An 18,773-nucleotide genomic window follows, 5' to 3' on the forward strand; every position below is an offset into this window, starting at 1 on the left:
ACTGGAGTGCCTTTTTGCACAATCATACGCTTGATAGGAAAAGTTCCTCTGATCTCATTTAAAATGTAAGTGTAATGCATATAAAGCAGAATCAAGCTTAGAAAACCTGAAACTTGAAAGTAAAGCTTTTACTGGGAAATATTTTTATCACCACTCAAAGCAGAATATCTTAAAATAATTTTAAAAAAAGTTTTGGCATTTCATAAATTCTCTATGGGTATAATTTCAGTGAAGATAACACTAAATTAATTCCATTTAGCAAAGATTGAACAATCAAATCAATGGTTATATATGCAGGTATAACAACAGTATTTATTTTTATTTGAGTCATATGGGTAAGTACAAAGTCCAAGTCTCTAGTTTTAATCTGGTACATCTCAATGAGTTTGCATGAAAGGAATGATATGCTCCACATTTCTACATATAAAACAAAGGTTGTAAATTTCTTGAAATGACCAAACAGCGCCATCTTGTGGCAGAATGTCTTGTTGAGCAAATAATTATTTTTGGTATCACAGCATCAGCAGTCACGCTTCTACGGAAGGGGATTAGGGCCACTGAAAAAAAATAAAAATTAATTAATTTTTTTTTTTTTATTATTACTCTCAAAATTCTGACTTTATTCTCAGAATTCCGACTTTATTCTCAGAAGTCAGAATTCTGACTTTAATCTCAAAATTCTGACTTTATTCTCAGAATTCCGACTTTATTCTCAGAAGTCAGAATTCTGACTTTATTCTCAGAATTCTGACTTTTTTTCTGAGAATAATAATAATAAAAAAAAAATTTGACCTTTTTTTTTTTTTTTTTCCTCAGTGGCCCTAATCCTCTTCCGTACGCTCCTCTCAGAGATGGTTGGCATATTCCTCTCTGCTGTCCGCAGTGTGGACAGTTTTGGTGCGCTGAGTTTGCACAGAAGCATACAGATCGGACAAGGTGGAGACGGCATCTGTACAGGGTTCAACACCTTTCTCGGACTCCAGCGGCTCCTCCAACAGAACCTCGTCTGAGAACTCAATCTGAGAAGAGCTGCAGCCAGACTGCAGCCTGGGAGGCTTCAGGTTCAGGTTGGCATAGCAGTCCTGAGATTTGGACTGGCAGGGGATACAGAAAACAGTTATGTAACATCTTTGTACAACATTATCTGAAGAGGACAAGTTATTGGTAAAAAATTTTTTAGCTAACTCTTCAGAAAGAACCAAAATCAATCTTGTTTTGCATCCTCTTTTAACTGATTTACTTCATCCTCCTGTGAAGGTTTCACATATTTCTGAACTGGTGGCAGTTTCAGACAATGAGTTTGACCAAGGGGTAGGGTTTGAACATACTGTATATACAGGGGTAACAGACTGTACCTGTGAGTCAGAATTGACTCTCTGTAAAGGATCAATGTTGTTGAACACAGCCGTGCCTGTGGAAAACAAAATCACACTGTCAAGAAACAGATAAAGGCCCAAAAAGACACTGATGTTTTTTTTTTAAAAAAAGCACTCACTTGTCTGCATGTAACCTAGGTTTCCATAAATAGGATTTTCTTCCATCTGCCTGGAGCCCCTGCTAAAATTTGTCAGAGGAATATGTTGATCTTTTATTTTGGAAATGACTTTTGGAATTTGAAATATCACAGATTGTATTTTCCTCATTCTGCAAATAGTTAATAAATGCAACGTACCTTTGTCTCTTTCTAGGTTGGCATGACCATTTTCCTGTTGCAAGATAGATCAATGTATTTATCTGGAGATACAGTATTTGAATTTGTTTTATATGTTGTTCTATGTTAGAAAGATTTCATTACCTGAGAAATATTTTGAAACACAGCAGAAACAATTCAAACATAGTGAGACGAGCAGCGTTATGCCGAGGACCCAGGACAATGGATGAGGTAGCAAGCAGTAAAAGCCCAAGTCTGGAGAAAGAGAGACAAGCTAGGTATCATTATGGATCATTTAAAAAGATCAAAAATACCTTACTAACATATTTTGCAACAAATATATATTTTTAAATAATTGCTGAAAGACAGTAAAAACAGCTCAAAGTATTAAAGGAAGTGTATGTCAACCACACAGTGGGGTTACATGGGTAGCCAATTCACCACAATATCGCCTACCAAATTTAGAATCCAACAGCAAAGGTGAGTTGATTTTCAGAGTAAATGTCAAACACAGAGGCAGCTGAAATACTTAACAATAATAATAAAGCATAACATATTTCCATACAGCCTAAAATATTGTACATATTTGTGTCCACTGCCACAGCAGTCTAAATTGAAATGCCACTCAGCTTGGTCCAGTCTCCACCCTCATTTTAAGGGTCAGAAAGTTGTATGTTGTTTAGATAGTAGGGGATATATATTTATAGATGTTCTGGTAAGTGTTTCTCAAACCCTGAGCCACAGAAGTCAGCACTTCCTGCTGCTTCATATATCTCTACTTGTTCAGTGAAGCACAAGAACTGATTACTGCTACTTTGTTTGTCTTTCTGAGAGTGAAGGGGTGAAATGATTTAAGTACCCTCAACTCTAAGCATCATAAACCTAACCTAAATACTAATGCATGCTTTTTGCGTGAGCCTGGTCAGAGGTTGCCAAGAGGATCATTTACACTTACAGCCAATACATGTTGAGAAGAACAAGTCACTACAGCGAAGTGTGGAAACAAGTACAGCAGCTTGGTCCTTAACAAGATATTGACACCGTCACTTTCTGCTGTAGGTCTGCTCTGTTGTTTGCAATGCAATATGTGGTTTTACTGAAGCACTTGCTACGTGATTGCAAACTGCAGTAGGATGTTGTTGCAACATCAGCAAACATTGGAAATGTTTCCTCCCTCACAAACATTTGGAAAGCTTTATTTAGACCAATTAACTCTGACCACTCTGACATTACACTGAACCTGTATGTTCATTGAATAAAGTCAAATGTATGATGTATGCTCCATCAGTTTTATAACACCACAACATCAAATGGAGAAAACTGAACTTTGGAACATTCAACACAGTTTCAGTTGAATCCAAAAAATCATTATATTTATCTAAATTTAAAGTTGTGTGAACACTGAGTTGAAACAACTGATTTTGGAAACACATGTAGTAGTTTACAGTTTAGGCTTTGGATTTGCATTGAGAGGTTTTTTTTTTTAGTTTTCAACCAGTTGTGGTGCTGTTATGTTTGTTTGTTTTTTAGCAGAGTACCATGGGTTAATGTAATGCACATACATAAGAACATAAATTACCTGTTGGTAGTCTCTTGTTTACAAGAAAACTCTGGAGGATGCCTTCAGCAACACAGAGGTTTCAGAGAATCATCTCTAATTGTATTATATGCCCTGACAGTATGGAAAGCATCTCTGATTTAACCTGCTTATAATATAGAAATTACCATATCATAATGCAATTATGTAACATGAATATTAGCATTCACATTGTGGCTTTTGGTTCGAACTTTATCATGTGAAACACCTGCATGAGAAGTTGCACGCCTCGTTCAGGAAGAAGCACCACCCTTAAAACCACATGGAGAGGAGCCAAACATGCGTCTGTGTGTGCTTAATTGACTGTTATCATTTACATGCAGTTTAATGTTTGTGAAAGGAGCAATTATTTTATATTGTTACTATGGTAGCATCATACAAGGGCTCTCATATTGGTAGTTGTGATATCTGGATTTCCGTTGTTTCTTATAGGTCAGACAGATGTCACTGATTGTAAACATCACAACAATGGGTTCAACAATGGGTGTTAACTAGATGAAAGTTTCCACAGTTATCAGGATCAAACCTTTGCCTCTACAGAGCTACTTCTTTAAATTCAGTAAGTCCTAAAAGAGTATAAAGTGAATACATGAACGCACACAGCTGTGAAGTTGTGTTATTCATCCCTTTTTTAAACTGTTAAAGATCCACGCATGAACAGGTCTGAAAAATCCACACAATGATTTATGTGGCATTCTTTTGGCTCAGTGCAAGCCAGGTTTATTCAGAGCAGCGTTGATTTTTGTTGTAATTGTTACAAAAACTACAATGTCTGGCTAAAAGACACTAAATGGACCCTGGTTTATTGGTAAGCCGAACGTATGTGTTGGCTTTACAAGGAATAATTAAAAGCTGGTCATAAAACCAGCACTAAGCCTGTGTCTGTCATTACTGATGATTTACCAACAATGTACGTTTGAGGCAATCATAATAACAGAGTTGGCAAGTACAAAAGTAGATGGGTTATTGATCGCTAAACACATCCAAATCAACAGCGCCAATTCATAACTCATTGTATTGATATGTCATTTCAGCATTTAAATTCAGAAAAACTTGAGTGACAGAAGTAGTGCGTAAGTTATACTAATAGTCCATTATTGAAATCACAGCAGTGGAAGTAAGACTTTATAATATCAACACTATATTCTAAAGTACTCACATAGCTACCTTTGGAAACCACAGCCCTTTTTCTTTCTTTTACCAGCTGTGATAATTTCTTCTATTTGGTGGCTGACCAGTGCTAAACTCCTTCCTGAAGCCCATGAGTTATTTTTAATCATAAGTACTGGACATGTTTGATCTCTGTGAAGCCAATGTGAAATACTGCAGTCAAACTTACCATATTTAGTCCCATTACAACAGTCCGCCATGTCAATGAAGCTTAAACCAAAGAGTCCTTCACTTTCTCTATCTCTCTCTCCCTCCCTCCCTCCCTCCCTCTCTCTCTCTCTCTCTCACACACACACACTCTCTCTTTACTGTCTGATAAACAAGACTGCAGCATGTCGCATGTAAATGCTCACACTATGTGATGCGAGTCAAGAGAAGATTTTTTTTTTCAAAGAACTGCCAACACCTAACAGGATGTGTGCTTTTGCAGAAAACCACACACTGTTTTTAAAGACTGAGAATAGCAACAAGGGAACAAGTGATGTTAATCTTGTTGACAATAATGAGCATGGTTAGCACTAAGAATTGTATTTGTCCTATACAACCTGCTGTAGCTTACCAGATCATGCAGACAACTCCTTGAAGTATCTTACATAAAGCAGACACATTTAAAAAAAACAACATCTGATGGAGTTTTATCTTTTTGATATGTTTCAGTGTACGATATTAAAAGAAAAGAAAAGATTAATAGAAACATCCTCCTTCTAATAGTCAAGGAAAAAATTTTACCAATCAAAAATGATCAATTTAATGCAATGACACACGTACTGTATACCGCTGTGGTCACAGGTCTCTTTGTGTACCTTTGAAGTCAGCTCAGTAGAGCTGATTCACTTATCTTTTATCATGATGATATCATGACAGGGAAAGTACTTCTCTGTGTTGCTCGGTACCTGAGCTTCAGCCTGGAAATAAACTTTTCATTAGCAACAATGAAACTTTTGAGATTTTACAGGGCAGACTTTCTCAGGGAGAATGCCTGCATAGCATGTCCATGACTGTGTTCACAGGCAAACTAGTAATGTCATGTTCTTGACGAAGACAGTGTTAAACCACTCACAGATAAATCTGGTTATTCAGCTCTTTTTAAAGCTGATTCTTACACAGTCCAGGTTTCTGATCTTCTGTTTGTGCCACCATGTACAGTATTTCTGCAACTGTACATCTTTAAAATGTCTTACATTTTTATACAGGATCTTCTCAACAATTAGGATAAGCCTCATTTGTGTCCTTGACTCTTCATTCACCTGTGTCTGGTGAATATAAAAAGAATCTAAGAGACTGCATGCATGCATTCATAATTTGCTTCTCTCTATTTTCTTCTACAGCGCTCATATTCAGGTGCATCGAATCCAGCATACAGTGTGATGTCGCCAATAAACTGTTCATAATCTGGATGAGTACATGTACCATACTCTGTTACACACTGTATCCATGCACTAGGCTAGATATGCGCCTGGAATATTTAAATTGAAGACATTTGGTTTGAGGCATTAAGGCTGCCAGGTTTAGGAATCGGGATTTAATCACAGAATTATCATCTCCTTAATCAAGTGAAGCTAGCAAGCTGATAGGCAATCTATGGATATCAGCAATCAAGGATGTTTTGAAGATCTTTTTTTTAATCATTTTAGTTCAACTATACAATCACTGTGACCACAAGTCAGTGAAAGAGAAGAAAGACCACGGGTTTGAAATGTTAGAAAGGTTGTGACTATCGCACATACCTGGTGTGGTTTGAACCTTGCTTTGTTATGCAGTTCACTTTTTTATTTTTTTGTCACTGATATATTTATATTTATCTATTCTTCAAGTGTTCCAATGTAGATTTTGTTGTTGTATCTTTCTCGCCATATATTGTGCATGCCCACAGTACAGTTTTCACATTTGAAGTAAATGTCACTTTAGAGAAGCAGCAACTCAGAACTGACACTTCCTCAGAGTAAAGTTCTCAGGTCGGTTTGCGGGCTGCTGCAGGGCAGGACATGTCAGCGTTTAAGTCATGATACACAGTCATTTCAAGAGATTGATCTACGTAAATATATTTAGGGAACTAAAGAGTGTAATCACATTGTTTCATGTATTCAACAGAGGTTCTGTGTGCTAAATTGTACTGTAGTGCTCATCTACCCACCCTCTAGGAATACTACTGTATTAATAACAACAGAAGACAAAACACACTTGATACACTTGATTGGTGCAGTGATCAAAATCAAAGCTTCCAATACATCAGATCCAAACCAACTGTGCAGTGTTCAGCTGTGTTCCTTTTTAGACTTGCATGTTTTTCGTGCTGTGAAGGTTAAACACTTGTTATTGGTGCAAGAAGACAACAGTGACATCTTGAGGTATCATGGTTTATCCACAACCCTCACAATTTTCTTTCTTTTCTGGTTCAGCCGCTCTTTGAACTCTCTTATCAGAAAAACTGTATATTTTATCAGTAAGAACTGTAAGTATTTTGGTTTTCTGTTCCTGGCTGAGACCTATAGTATACTTAACATGCAGCTATTAAAATGCAACATTGTTCAGGTTCTTGTATGTAAATTCTTTATTATATCTATATTAAACTACGTGTGTGTATATATGTGTGTTCTGTATATATGATGATTGACATCAGTTGCTGTAGACAATTATTCCATTATATTAATCCAACAATTTAATAAGCTAATAGTTAAACATTATTCATTTCCCTGGGGAAAAAAGGCACTTTATTAACGCTACTTTTGGAATCTATCCGATCAAAGTACCCAGCTACAGCAAGCAGGACATGTATGGCCTACTTCTTTCTCCATGAAGGAAAGAATCACAATGTAGCCTACATGCTAGTCTAAGTAGCCATTTGCAGCCCAGTGAATCAGTAAACTATGGTGGCCCTGAAGGACAAAACAAATTTACATTTAAGAGAACACATTTAAAAAAGATGAAACACTTTTACAAAGTTGGAGACAATTTTACAAATCACTTTTACCATTTCTGAAACAAATTAACATTTCATTTTTACTTAAAGGGAATGTACCAAATACCGTAAGTGATCCGTGAGTGATCGAGTGAGGGGTCATTTAGTTTTTTTTGATGGAGAGAAACCAAATGGAGATGGGCATGGTTTATATATTAGGACATCCTCTGGTCTCAGAGTGAGGTGTCAGACCTCAGATGAAAAAGCAACATGTCTCCAGAAAAGCTCCGTCATATCTCTACAAAACCTTCATCATGTGTCAGAATTCAGATGAAAGAGCCTCAGACCACATAGCCTCAGGCTAAACGGAGTCAGGCTAAAAGGAGTCAGACTTAAAGCTAGGGTTGGTAGTCACAGAAAACTAGCATGAATTTGAATGTAGCATGTCTTCAGGACTCTGTCTAACCCCCCCCCCCCGCCCTTCCCTCGGAGCTCCTCCAAAATGAAGCCCCCGCTCACATGCACGAGCGCCGCTGATTCATGACCATATGATTGTGACTGATTCAAAACCAGTCCTCACCAAAACATTATGATAGTGAAAGTTAAACACAAACAAACATGGCTGCTGTTAGTACTCACAACTGTCATGCTAGCATTATCCAGTTGTACTGGTGAAACGATATCAGGAGAAAAGTTATAACACATATAAAACTGTAACAGCTCTACTGTTTGTCAAACGTGTTCAGTGTAGATGTTCTTAATTCCTACAGTGTTGACGGTCAGTGAAGGCATCAGGAGAGGTGTAGAGTATGTGAGCGGGAGAGAGGAGAGACAAGAGGAGAAGTTCTTCATTCATTCAAACATTGATTATTGCTTTGTTGGTTGGCGTGATCACGGCCAACAGTGACCGGTTATTAAAGATCAACGTGTTCATGAATCGGCTCGTCATCCCTACAGTGTCCAGACGGACGCTACAGTACATCTACATTTTCTGTAGGACTTACTTAATGTCATTAATTCTTTTGCTTGTCAGAGCCCCCGTGGTGAGAGGTTTTTAGACTCTGATCCGGACTAAAGCACCTCATTGGGTCAGAGGGGACAGGCCCAAGGTCGAGCGAGAGGGGCAGTAAATAGAGTCAGGGGAAGCAGAGGCAGGGGACAGGGACTCGGAGTGAACACTGGGGAAATGTACGCGCAGGAGGCGGGCAGAACGGCAGGACGGGATTTGATTGGTTTAAAGATTTGGGACCCAAAAACGGTGATTGGTTGGTGTTTTCCCAGGTTTACTCCGGCTGTAGATAGCAGCCTTTTTTCACTCTTTTGTAAGAACACATTATGTATTGATTGCCATCAGGACATAAAGATTATTATAACCAGTATAACAAAAAGTGTATCTAAATCTGATTACCAACCCCAGCTTTAAGGGTAAAAGTGTTCCGCCATTTGTAAAATTGTTTCCTTAAATGTTGATTTGTTTTGGTCTTGGTAAAAGTGTTTTGCATATGTAATTTTGTTTTATAAATTTTTAAAATGTTTTCCAAAATGTAAATTTGACTCCAACCTGGTAAAAGTGTAAATTTGTTTTGTCCTTCAGGGCCACCGTAGTGAACGAACCACCGAATAATTACACCTTTACTGCTTTACTTTTCTCCCAGCGTTCCTGCTCGACAGCAAACTCACCTCGTCGGTGAAACCTACTGGGTCTTTAAAATGTTGGACCTCCCTCTCTCACCTCCTCCAGACACGCCTACAGACGGGCGGGGTTTGTCCCTCTTATCCCGCCCCCCTGCTCCTCTACTACCCTCTCGACTCCTAAACGCTGATGTGTTACTAACTCAAGCCGTAAACTCCGTCAAAATGTTCAGTTTCGGACCCAAATTGTTGCTGCTTTTCCTCCTGGCCTTCCCTTGTGGGTTAATATCCATCGGTAAGTTTACATTTTACCTTGATGAGAACAGTTTTTTAATCTTGTCGTCTCACTTCTGCCAAAGTAAAAAAAAGTTTACGCACAGACCAAATTATTGACGTGGCATAGTCACAAAGCTGCACCTCGAGTTTGAGTCTCCAAAAGCGCCTTACTAACCTGGATAAATGGACGTTTAAAAACAGATTAATTCACGAGTATATTAAAGAAAGTTGTGTCTCCTAACTCAGCTGTAACTCATAAATGAATGAAAAGAACTGTGCCTGCCAGCAGCTGCCATTGTACAATAAAAAAAAGCAATAACCTGAAGCATTAGAAGTGAAGTAAAATGTCACTTCAGGAGCTTTAGAGATGGTTTAAAGTAAAAAGTAAAGCCTTTTGGATGCTTGCTGCAGAAGCTAACTTCTGCTGGGACACGTCACCATAGATAAGATGGTACTTTGGGTTTGTTTCTCTTACATTTCCCTCTGACACTCTAGTGAGAGTGAGCCACATTACGCACAAATGGCGCACAAATGGTTATTTTAAAGTGGTCATTGTGTCTGCTCACAGAGGATATACAGGGCAACAATGTGTATAAAATATGCTCACCCATTGACTTTAAAACTGCATTTGCATGATTGTGAAAGCTTTTACCACTGCACTTTTATCATATTATTTTAGCCTGTACATATTAGTCATGCCTATTTGTTGTTCTTTTGTACTTATAGCTGATGTTATTATTATTTTTATTTGTATGTCTTATTCTTATGCCTTGTACAAAGAGAGCACAGTTTACCTAAGTCAAATTCCTTGTGTGTTCAAGCATACCTGGCCAATAAAGCTGATTCTGATTCTTTTACCAATATAACTACACAAGGGTGACATTGACAAATTCCATCAAACTTTTTTTTTTTAAACTTTATTTTTGTAAACAGGCATAGTTAGACAGCACAGCTCAGTGAAACAGAAACAGTAGGTCATCTATACATCTTTGTTATAATAGTGGAAATGCAGTCAGTTCATACAGTAATAAGAGATAAGATATTACTTTATTGATCCAGATCAGTTGTGACAGCAACCCAGACATAAGTACAATCAAGAAAGAAGTTTCAATAAGTAAAATAAAAATTAAATAAAAGGGAAGTAAAAATAAAATAGATAAATAAAGCTAGAATACAATTTAGATATATACAATGTTACAAATAATAATAATGGCTTATTAATCCCTCAATGCTACGTACACAGTCCATTTTTCCCAGTAATGCAAACATTTTTCTGCTCTAAGGTTTAGTGAGTGGGTCATTCTTTCCATATTTTCAATACTAGACACGATGTCTATCCATTCAGTCTCTGTTGGAGGATTGGGTTGCAGCCACTTTCGTGTCACAGCCTTTTTGCTGGCTGCTAATAAAATCTTTAGCCAGTATTTATCCTTAACTGAGAGGTGGGCTGCGATGTTACCTAGATAAATTGATGAGAATGTGAAGTCAATCCCTGCTCCAAATTTTTTTTGTAATGCCTTAATTACTCCCCCCTCCCAATATGACTTGATTTTTGGTCAATTCCAAAATATGTGAAAGTGGTCTTGCATCAAACTTTTGAAAGAGTTACCAGTATATTGATTTACACAGCTACACTATCAGGAGCCAGTGTGTTGGCCTTTACAAAGGAGAGATGCACAGTAAGGTGTGCCATTAAAACAATATAACCATTACTGCAACATCTTCACGTTCTGAAAACATTCAAAAGATTGCTTACCGATACTTTTAACAGAAAAATAATAAGTGTTCAATGCAATAATAACCAACATTTCAGATATCAATATATGTCATTTCAGTATCAACATTACCTCTTGTATAAAAATGATAAATGAGGTATTGATGTTCCTTTTGTCCCTTCAGGCCAAGTCTCTGCACAATCAGATTCTGCTGAGGACGTCACTGAAGACACAGAAGACACAGAAGCTGCAGTAGATGAAGAAGAAGAAGATGATGAGGAAGATGTGCTTGTTGAGGAAGATCAGATGCAACCCACGGTATGTGCCAATCACAGAGCAGTTCATAAAAACGTAGATTCACATGCAGACAGACAAGTTACAATTCAAATCTTGTGTTCCTCCTCAGGAAGGAGAGGAAGACGACACTGACGAAGGAGCTGATAAACAGTTGTTGTCTCACCCTGAGGCCGACACCACCATCATCTTCATGACGGGAGAAGGTCAGTCTCATTCAGTGAGCTTTGATGGTGTTAACATTCAACAATACAATTTGAGATGTTTGTTTGAGTACATCCTGTGGCTAAAACCTAACTTTTTTTTTTTGTATTATTTGTAACACATTCAGAGTTTTATGCCAATGAAATTGTGAGGTTTCTGGTTGGTTTCACCAACAAGGGAAGTGATGACTTCACTGCTCAGTCACTGGAGGCCTCCTTCCGTTACCCTCAAGACTTCCAGTTCTACATTCAGAACGTGAGTTTAATCAGCAATATTGATCCACCTTCTGACATCATCAGGGGTTTGAACTGTACCATAGTTTATGATTGCAGTAATTTGCTGATGTAGCCGCACTTTTGGACACTCTGAGAGTTCACCTTGCCGTCTTGTTTGAATATTTTAGGATTTAAATCCTTTCAAAGAATGTTTAAAAATACTCCAAATCATATAAATTGGGCATATTGTAAAGTGATCTAGTTGTTTTAGTGGAAAGAAACCCTGAAAGGTTGATGCAGGATTTGTCTCACCATGCTGGGCTTCCACTATAACAACCTGCTTGCTGCGTCCATATTATTACACAGCCATGTTAAACACTCTATTCTGATTGGTCAAGTACAGCATTTTAAGGTCCTCATTTTCCATATAGCTGATTATTGCTATGAAGAACAGACCACTGCTAAGGAGGAAATTTGTGCAGGCTTACAAGTTTTTTTAAAACTCACACTGAACTGGATGTTTCCATTGATGGCGAAGGGACATTCTCACCCCTGTAGGCCATACTGTATTTTATTTACACTAAGGCTGTCCAAATCAATTTTTCTAATTCCTCTTTTGTACATATTTTTGTTTCTTTTAATCTCCTGACTTTGTTGCACTATTTTACTCCTCTCCTTTTCTTTTCTTTTCTTTTCTGTTTTTGTCTTTTTACCACAGTAAATAGACATTAAAAGTACCAGTCTTCTTCTACTTATTGATCTGATACACTCCTCCAGAGTCTATTGTAAGAACTGAGTCAGCAGCAGGACTCTGCTATTCAGGGCAGGGGTCTGTTATACAGGAATAGGAGACTGTTGAATGTTAGAATTGACCAATCAGATTCCAGTGTTCAGCAAAGCTGTGTAATACAAAGAAAAAAAACTTGCGTGTTTTAAAGCATTAGGAAAAGTTGTTGTTACCTGTAACTTGACTGAGAATAATAATCTGAGTACTTTCTAAATTGTGTCTGTTTTGTATAGTTCACAGCTCTGCCTCTGAACACACTCATCAAGCCCCAGGCTCAGGCCTCCTTCGAGTACTCCTTCATCCCTGCTCAGCCAATGGCAGGTCGTCCATTCGGTCTTGTCATCCTCCTCAACTATCTTGACACAGAGGTAAATTGAAAACGAGTTCCATATTATTTCCAAATGAATATGTGTTAGGTGGTGATTGATGCTTTGGGTTTTTTTTTCAAGCTGACTGTCTAGAAACAAAAAGGTGCACCTTGATGTTTGAAGCTGACTTTAAACCATTACACAAGCATTTAATTATTTCCTTTAAAGCTATGGTACAGCTTTATTTTATTTGACTCTTATAGAAATTGGGGATTATTACTGTCATTGTTTTCATGCTTGTTGTTTCCATTCTCTTAGTAAAGTATCTGATAACTGCTGAGCTATGTTGACATCACATTTTGACACTTTGAGAATTTCTTCATAGTCTTTTCCTTTTTCTTTTTTTCTCAGGGTGGCGTGTTCCAGACAGCCATTTACAACCAGACCGTCACCATCATTGAGCGTGAAGAGGGCCTGGACGGAGAAACGTAAGACCTCCTTCTACTTCCTTCTAATTCTCTGTCCTATGATGTACATACTTGTGAGTAAAATGTGGACAGTGCTACCCTTTTGTAGTATTTAAATACAAAATCATAAGAGAAATTGTAAGCTTCAGTGTAGCACTGCAGGCAGTTTGTGTGTGTGTGCGTATATAAAACGTTTTTACATCTCATTTTGATGTAGATTATGTATAAACCTAACTTCCCCCTCCTATTACTTACTTGCCATGTCCCTTAAGGGTACGCTAAGCTCTGTGAGACTTCACAATAGCAGCTCTCCCAGTCGATAGCAGAACATGTAAGAACCTGTAAAAAGAGGTGTGAAATTGGCTCAAAGAGATCAGTTGTCATAATTGTGCTGCTGGTGTAAGATACAGATTCTGTCACCAACAAATTAGTCGAGCAAGAAAAACTGTTTTCCATCCAGAAGTCTCTGAACAGATAGGATAATATCACTTTACAGGTAATCTGAGGGTCACTTTATACATCAGTTGTTTCAGATATCTTCAACTAGCTTGATTGCTGCAAATATTTCAGTTATTCCAAACTAAGAAAGCATTTGGAACACAGACGGTTCAAAGAACCAGCATGTGTTGTATCAGGTATGTGGTGTCCGAATCAAGAGTTTAATTGTGTCTTAAGTCATTCAAAATTCTTCTCCACTCATTGTGTGTAGCATATATACATAGAATTATAACTGTGGCACTCCTTTGTAGTTTTCTGTTCACTTGTATAAAAATTCTCATTTATTTTTCTTCAGGATGTTCATGTACGTCTTCTTGATTGGACTGGTGTCCCTGATGCTGTTTGGGATGTATCAGGTCCTGGAGACAAGGACGGTATGTGTTTGTCCTCTTTCAGCTTTTTCTTTCTGTGAAAACCTAACAGGTTGTCTTAGGTTGTCTGTAAACCCTTATGTCTGTCCTGTTCATGTTTTTTAAATTCAAGTCAAGTCAAGTCAACTTTATTTATATAGCACATTTAAAAACAACCAGTGTTGGCCAAAGTGCTTTACAAGGTAAAAAGTAAAAAGTACATGAAGACAACAATAAACAACAACATAGCAGAATATTACTGTCCTCTTCACGAGGAGAAGGCCAAAGAGAAGAGATGGGTCTTCAACAAAGATTTAAAACAATCAAAAGTTGGGGCCGATCTTAATTGGAGTGGCGAGCCATTCCAGAGCTTGCTGCAAAGGCTCAGTCCCCCTGGGTTTTAAGCCTTGTTTTAGGCACATCAAGGACATGGAGAAGATCAGCCAAGTAGGATGGTGCCAATCAGTTTAGGACCAAATGCAGGGGATGCACTGAGAGAATATCTATATACTTGTCAAAAATGTCTGCCTGCATGGAGTGATACAAAGTCTTGGTCACTATGACCATTGAAAGATGGCACTTTCATGAGCTCACTATGGTGCAGTCAAGCGGCAAACTCCGGTCTCAAACGATGAAGCCAATGCGGAAGTGCTATAAACTGCAATACATCGAAAATCCGCTTGAGGCTGGCTGCAGAAACACCGGAAACCACATTGATATGAATGGGAAAAAGACGATCATTTTAGCATTAATAAACATGTTTACAGCCTGGCTCAAAAACCGGCTTGGCCCTACAAAGCTAATCTCTCTAATGGCACACACTGTACGGGGGGTGAATTTTTTTCTAACGTGACGGTTCAGAAGATATTAAGATTACGAGTTTTGCCCAAATAAGGACATGACTGACGTGACTCCCGGTCGGGAACACACAGCCATTGGCTAAGAGGCTCACACTACGTCACACTCTGCCTAGTTGAGTTCTGCATTACCAATATGGCTGCTGCCGTCGATTTGCTTCAAAACAGCTCTCAGGAACAGATGGGTGACGTCACGGATACTACGTCCAGATTTTATACAGTCTAGGGGTGCAGTATAAATATTATGATAAAGGAAAAAATGATCAAGTGATGATTTTTTTCACACAAAAGTTCAAGAGCCAGTTTCACTGTGACGTCAAAGTGTACTGGCAAAAGTCTTTTCTGGTTGTTATTGCCATCCCATTCTCGTGACTTTGACATCTCAGGATCACTTGGAAGGAGTTTCCTCACATTTTAAACAGACATGAATCCAAATCATCATCTGATTAGCTTTTTCCTGAGTTTCACATTTTTGATTATGCAATATACCAGAAACACCCAGAAGGAGTTGTATTACTTCTATTTCTTTTCTTTTTGTAGTGTTTATTTTTATATTAGTCCAGCTGAAAAACACCATCTGAGATGGAATGGTGGGACATGTCTGCTCACACTGCCCCTCACATGTAGCACATCCTCCTGTTTGAGAGAAGGGTCACCTGCCATTTAAAAAGCATTAAGAGAAACTGATCTGTCGCTCCTTTAAGGGACTGTGTTGTTTTTGTTTGTATGTTAATGTATACTTGTAAATATTTCAAATACAGTTGTGCTCATAAGTTTACATACCCTGGCAGAATTTATGGTTTCTTGGGTAGTTTCTGTTGTCTTTATGATATAAAAAGAGTAAACACAGTTGTTTGATAAAAAATTTGCTCCACCCAACTACTAACCATGAGTGAAAAAAAAGTTTTTCTCTTATCATTCATATTCTCTGAAAAATGGCCAAATAAAATCACAAATTCTGCCAGAGTATGTAAACTTATGAGCACAACTGTACCCATATATACAACTTCCTCCCTCAAGCTCTGTCATGGTCAAAGTGACACCCTCATAATTTGGCAGACACTGAATATAAGTGGAATAGAGTTATCTTGTCACCTTACCCTCTGTAAAAATGGGGATGATAAATAAAACAAACGGTGGTGACATTTTTCTGTTTTTTGTTTAAACCTTTATTTATTTCTTCTTGTAGAAAAAGAGACTTTCAGTGAAAATAGAGAAGGGCACTGGTGGGATGAACGATGTGGACATCAGCTGGATTCCTCAGGAGACTCTGAACGTCATGAGTATGTCCATTTTTGGAGTTTATTATAACAGACTGACCTGCAGTTTAATAAATGATCTTTTTCTCACTATTGTTTCTCTCTATGACAATGAAGTGAAATATATCTGATCTTTACATCCTGTTTTACAGACAAGGCCTCCCCTAAAGCTTCACCACGGAAACGAACCAACAGGGCAGCAGGAACAGATCAATAAAAAGTGCCCATTTCCATTCATCACTATGCTGTCCATCAAGCTTTAAAGCTCATTTCCTCACCACACTAACCTAATTAACATCCACAAAGGACCAACAATTCAGGGATCCAATTTCTGCTCTGAGTAAAGTGTTTTAAATGTTTGTTTTGATCTTTGCTGGTCTCCTCGTACAGCGACCAGAAAGCATCCTGAACTCTGCTGCTTCTATAAGAGCATCAACATTTAGACTCTAAGTGGACTGAACCACAGTTCAGTTAAAGGGACTTTTGTATCAGTGTGTGTGCGTTTGAAAAGCGATATGTGATCAGCCAAAAAGTCATAATTTTTTTACGGAAAAATAAGGGAATGTGGTATAAACTTCTCTCAAATGATTGATTAGTATTGAAATGACTTCTGACAAGTTTCATTTGTAAAATAAGATGAATCCCTCTCCCCTCTTTCACGTAAACACCATCGTGCCTTGTTTTTAATTGTATTTGTGAAGCCACACAAATATTTAACATCAAGAAAAAAAGGACAGAGTCATTTTGAAGTGTTCCTAAAAAACAGTCACATTCCATCTGAAGTTTTATCCCTGTATTTAAATGTTGTTTTTCAATGTGGCGATGACAGCTGCAAATACAATGAACATTCAAACAGTATTCTTTGGATTACAGCAGGTCAATATACCTGTGCTGACTGTTAGAGGCTCAGTGGAGAATTTCAGGCACACAATAGGTGCCAGTGGTGCAATTTTTTTCAAATTGCAACTATTGTTTTTGATAAAACACATTTTTAAAACAATAAAAGGGTGAAAAGTATATTGCTTCTGGTTAATTGCTCTCTTAAAATATTTGTCTAAACAATAATTATTCAGTTTTCATTACCTGAATATGGTTCTCTGTGGAGAACTCAGCAGTTTATGCAATCACACTTGTAGTCAAATTTGAGTGTGGGGTGAAACTGGAGAAAAATTATTCAAGGAAATATGCAGCGCTGCATCTGGCAATAATGCTCATTATTCATTTATATGCCTTGAATTTTCACTATTATTCAAATAACTATGTGCTCAAACAAAACATCATAACATTGAAAAATATCCATCACAGTTCCCATGGTGATGATATCAGATGTCTAATTATATCCAACCAACAGTACAACTTGAAGATGCTGATTTCACAATGACATTGATACAAAGAATGAAACAAGAATCTCACATGGGCAGCAGAGATTCCTCATATTTTTCAGACAAAGTTCCAAACAGAAGTTGGCTTTTGGCAAAAACTAACACTCAAATATAGACAATGTTTAACTTGAACTTTTCATTATGTTTATTCAAGATAAATACAACTCTTTGGAAATGAACCGTACAGCCAAATCAATAAGTGCCCTTATCTAGAGCGCCCAGAGAGACAGAATTGTGAAATGTATTATTACACGTTCATACAGTTGTAGTTAAAAACGCATAAAAATATAATTTTCCCTTGGCAAGGCAAGGCAGCTTTATTTGTATAGTGCATTTAATACACGAGGGCAACTCAATGTGCTTTACATTAAAACATTACAAGCATTGGAAACATTCAGACAAGCATAAAATAACATAATTAAAATGACAAATATGATAAAACAGAAAAGAAAAGGAAATTAGAAATATATTAAAAATTACATTAAAATTTTAATTTGAAGTGAGTTAAAATAATCTAAGATAGGAAGGCAGTGGCAAATAAAAAAGTCTTAGTCTTTGATTTAAAAGAGGTGAGAGTTGGAGCGGACCTACAGCTTTCAGGGAGTGTGTTCCAGATAAGTGGTGCATAACGACTAAACGCTGCTTCACCATGTTTCCTTCTGACTCTAGGGACTGAAAGCAGACCAGTACCTGATGACCTCAGAGGTCCAGATGGTTCATACAGTAGTAGCAGATCAGCAATGTATTTTGGGCCTAAACCATTCAGTGCTTTATAAACCAGGATTTTAAAGTCTATTCTCTGACAGACAGGAAGCCAGTGTAGAGATCTAAGAACTGGAGTGATGCGGTCTACTTTTTTGGTCCGTGTTAGGACTCGAGCAGCAGCATTCTGTATGAGCTGCAGCCGTCTGATGGACTTTTTAGGGAGTCCTGTAAAGACCCCGTTACAGTAGTCTAGTCTGCTAAAGATAAATGCATGGACATGTTTTTCTGCATCCTGCTGAGACATAAGTCCTTTAATCCTTGATATGTTCTTAAGGTGATAGTAGGCGGACTTTGTAATTGTTTTAATGTGGCTGCTGAAATTAAGGTCTGAGTCTAAGACTACACCAAGGTTTCTGCCTTGGTTTGAACATTTCATCTGTGCAGATTGGAGCTGAGCGGTAACCTTTAACCTTTCTTCCTCCAAAAACAGTAATTTCAGTTTTTTCT

The 18,773-nt window shown here is 37.7% G+C and overlaps 2 protein-coding genes across 2 annotated transcripts; one reads left to right on the forward strand and one right to left on the reverse strand.

The window, feature by feature from the left end:
• Positions 1-792: 792 nt before the first annotated feature.
• Positions 793-4,685, reverse strand: LOC117817858 (signaling threshold-regulating transmembrane adapter 1-like). The gene is made up of 6 exons (XM_034690651.1): positions 4,588-4,685; positions 1,796-1,906; positions 1,673-1,706; positions 1,496-1,557; positions 1,356-1,411; positions 793-1,094 (listed from the first exon to the last, which is right to left on the reverse strand). The coding sequence occupies exons 1-6, from the start codon at positions 4,616-4,618 to the stop codon at positions 846-848; spliced, it is 543 nt and encodes a 180-aa protein (XP_034546542.1). The 5' UTR covers positions 4,619-4,685; the 3' UTR covers positions 793-845.
• Positions 4,686-9,093: 4,408 nt separating this feature from the next.
• Positions 9,094-17,196, forward strand: LOC117819015 (translocon-associated protein subunit alpha-like). Its single transcript, XM_034692212.1, has 9 exons — positions 9,094-9,244; positions 11,125-11,258; positions 11,347-11,440; positions 11,566-11,693; positions 12,674-12,808; positions 13,160-13,236; positions 14,009-14,087; positions 16,110-16,203; positions 16,332-17,196. Exons 1-9 carry the CDS (start codon positions 9,175-9,177, stop codon positions 16,394-16,396), a joined length of 876 nt encoding a protein of 291 aa, XP_034548103.1. The 5' UTR covers positions 9,094-9,174; the 3' UTR covers positions 16,397-17,196.
• Positions 17,197-18,773: the final 1,577 nt, after the last annotated feature.

This window comes from Notolabrus celidotus, chromosome 1, assembly GCF_009762535.1.
Source record: "Notolabrus celidotus isolate fNotCel1 chromosome 1, fNotCel1.pri, whole genome shotgun sequence".
NCBI classification, from domain to species: Eukaryota; Metazoa; Chordata; class Actinopteri; order Labriformes; family Labridae; genus Notolabrus; species Notolabrus celidotus.